Source organism: Trichechus manatus, unplaced genomic scaffold (genome assembly GCF_000243295.1).
Source record: "Trichechus manatus latirostris isolate Lorelei unplaced genomic scaffold, TriManLat1.0 scaffold00029, whole genome shotgun sequence".
In the NCBI taxonomy this organism is placed as follows: Eukaryota; Metazoa; Chordata; class Mammalia; order Sirenia; family Trichechidae; genus Trichechus; species Trichechus manatus.
The window spans coordinates 9,811,609-9,814,221 of NW_004443965.1; the positions used below are offsets into that span (position 1 = coordinate 9,811,609).

A 2,613-nucleotide genomic window follows, 5' to 3' on the forward strand; every position below is an offset into this window, starting at 1 on the left:
TTAACCATTGTCATAGGGCAACATGTGTACTAACTGTTTAATGAGAAACTATTTTGTTCTGTAAACCTTCATCTAAAGTGAGAATAGTAGCACAACTGGAAGAACATAATTGATGTCACTGAACTGTGCATGCAGAAATTTTTGAAATGGTGTATCTTTGGCTATGTACATTTTCACCAAAAAAAAAAAGGTCAAGAAGGGAGAGAGGTGCCATGTCGTAGGGTTGTTAACCAAGGTCATAAAACAATATGTGTACTGCCTGTTTAATGAGAAACTATTTGTTCTGTAAACCTTCACCTGAAGTACAATTAAAAAAAAAAAAATTACAACCAAGAAGAAAAAAAATAAAAACAAATCATACTGTAAAAAAAAACCTCAGAAGACAACAGTCACCACCTGCTAAGCCTCACTGTGAATGATGCAGCTCTATTACTCGAGGCACCTCAGCTGCACTCATAAGACTAACTTGCTCCTTGGTTTCCAAGGCCTGCACTACAAGAGTGGAGTACACGTAAGGGGAAATAAGTGATGTAAATGCACTCCATGATTAATTTAAAAAAAAACAAACAAATCTGTTAATATCAAGTCGATTCCGACTCATAGTGACCCTATAGGACAAAGTAGAACTGCCTCATAGGGTTTCCAAGAGGCAGTTGGTGAATTCAAACTGCTGACCTTTTGGTTAGCAGCTGTAGCTCACCGTAGCTCTTAACCACTGTGCCACCAGGGCGTTGTAGCTAAACGGTTCTTCTTTCTTTCCCAGTGAAGGATTTTGCATACATAGTAATTGTTGTTGTTGTTAGGTGCCATTGAGTCGATTCCAACTCATAGCTACCCTCTGTACAACAGAAAGAAGCACTGCCATCCTCACAATCGTTGCTATGTTTGAGCCCATTGTTGCAGCCATTGTGTCAATCCATCTCTTTGAGGCTCTTCCTCTTTTTTGTTGACCCTTTACACATGATAATTACTGTTAATAAACTTTTCTAATATATGATTGTATCCCCTGGAGATATACAGCCTTTCTTGTGAAAATATTTTTTTTTTAAATCTGTTCCTTATAACACCTATAAAATCAGTAAAATAGTATAAAACAGAAACAACAATTAGATACAAAACATTTTTTAAAAATTAAGCCATACTTGAAAACTAAAACAAAAAAGAAGCAGAAACTAGGTATTGAATCCATGGGTACTGCCCTGCAAATCCCACACACACTGGACAGGTTTAAATCAACAAGACTCTTTATTGTCAAGGAAACTCCAAGGTAACTCTGATTAAGTGAACTCAAAACATTTACCTTATACTAAACTTCCATTTTTTAAGAGACTTGCGTGTGCATAATATAACACAAAGTTAGATTCAAAGTGAAAGGAAAATAAAGTGAATGAGTAGGTTCACCTCTGAAGTCTATACACAAAGTATAGAGAGTTTTATAAAGACATGCATAAGCATGTACTTCATCAGACAACAGTGGCAAAGAAACAAGGAAAAGAAAGGTAAGAATACGAAGATGTCTGGCTTGTCTCCTCTGCGGGAAAGAAAGGTACTGTGATCTACCTTGTTTCGAGGCCCTTCGTCGAATCTTCACTTTGGGAAAGGAAGGCCAGGAGTAGTTAAAAGGTGAGTCCGAGTCAGAATCCATGTTTGTGTTTTGGTGAAATCAACAGATGAAACAGCAGCCACTCAGGAAGAAGTCCAGGCGTCCCAGCCAGGAGGCAAATCTCCCCGTGTGATGTAAAAGGAATGAGGCTGGATGAAATAACTCGAGAACACCGCGAACACCAGGGAGGGAGAGGCAATAAATGTTTTGCTTCCTTCAGGCGTTCAGGCATGTAGCTGGAGAAGGAGGCTGTAAATATTAAAGCCAAACTAGGGAAGTAGAAGGAGAGAGAGGGTGCTAAGCATCGGGCTGATACATCACAGTCCAGTTATTCAAAAGGTCATTGGGAGCAAATGAATCATTAACTCCCCTCTCCTTGTTGCTGGAAACGGAAATGAAGAAGGAAGGTAACTGGGAATTGAAAGAAAAGCCGCCTGTGATTCGAGAAAAGCCTCCAAATGCAGGCGCTTGTTTTGCTCTGGAGCTGGAGTATCATTTCCCAGAAAAGCCATCCTGTGCAGTATTAGATAAAGGTTGAGGTTTATGTGTGTGGACAGGCAGAAAGCGTGATACACTGGCAAATAAAGGCCATCATCCTCAGGGTAGGGCTCTTTCCAAAGCAATCTGTTCTTTCATGCCATTGACAATTTGGGCAGCTTTTCGGATCTAAGAGCCAAAACAGCTCTGGTAATTTATTTAACAATCCATCAGTCTCCGCATCTTTTTAACCCTAGAGTGGTGGGAGCTTTAACTCTTATACAAAATTATATTCAACTCATTAGATTTCTGCAGTCATCCACTATTGTTTAGCACAACTGGGGCATTTTTCTTAATGTGTCACCAAGTTTGGCCGACAATCAAAAAGATTCGGGTGCCTTTATAGCTCTGATCTAAACTTTATGCCCATCTCAATAGAGCTAGTGAGTAACTTACCACAAACCATCAGCTCTTGCCCGGTCTCCCTGAACAACTCTGGGTAATCAGCATTCAGTAGAGGCCTATTACCGCCT

General features: G+C 39.8%; 1 protein-coding gene across 1 annotated transcript in view; it reads right to left on the minus strand.

Annotated features, from left to right (window-relative positions):
- The window catches only part of ARHGEF28 (Rho guanine nucleotide exchange factor 28), a 138,408-nt gene extending 136,476 nt beyond the window's left edge, over positions 1–1,932 (minus strand). Inside the window, exon 1 of the mRNA XM_004374500.2 lies at positions 1,561–1,932. Within this exon, the coding sequence (XP_004374557.1) occupies positions 1,561–1,645 (85 nt within the window). The 5' untranslated portion in view covers positions 1,646–1,932. The remainder of the gene's footprint in view (positions 1–1,560) is intronic.
- Between the last annotated feature and the right edge of the window lie 681 nt (positions 1,933–2,613).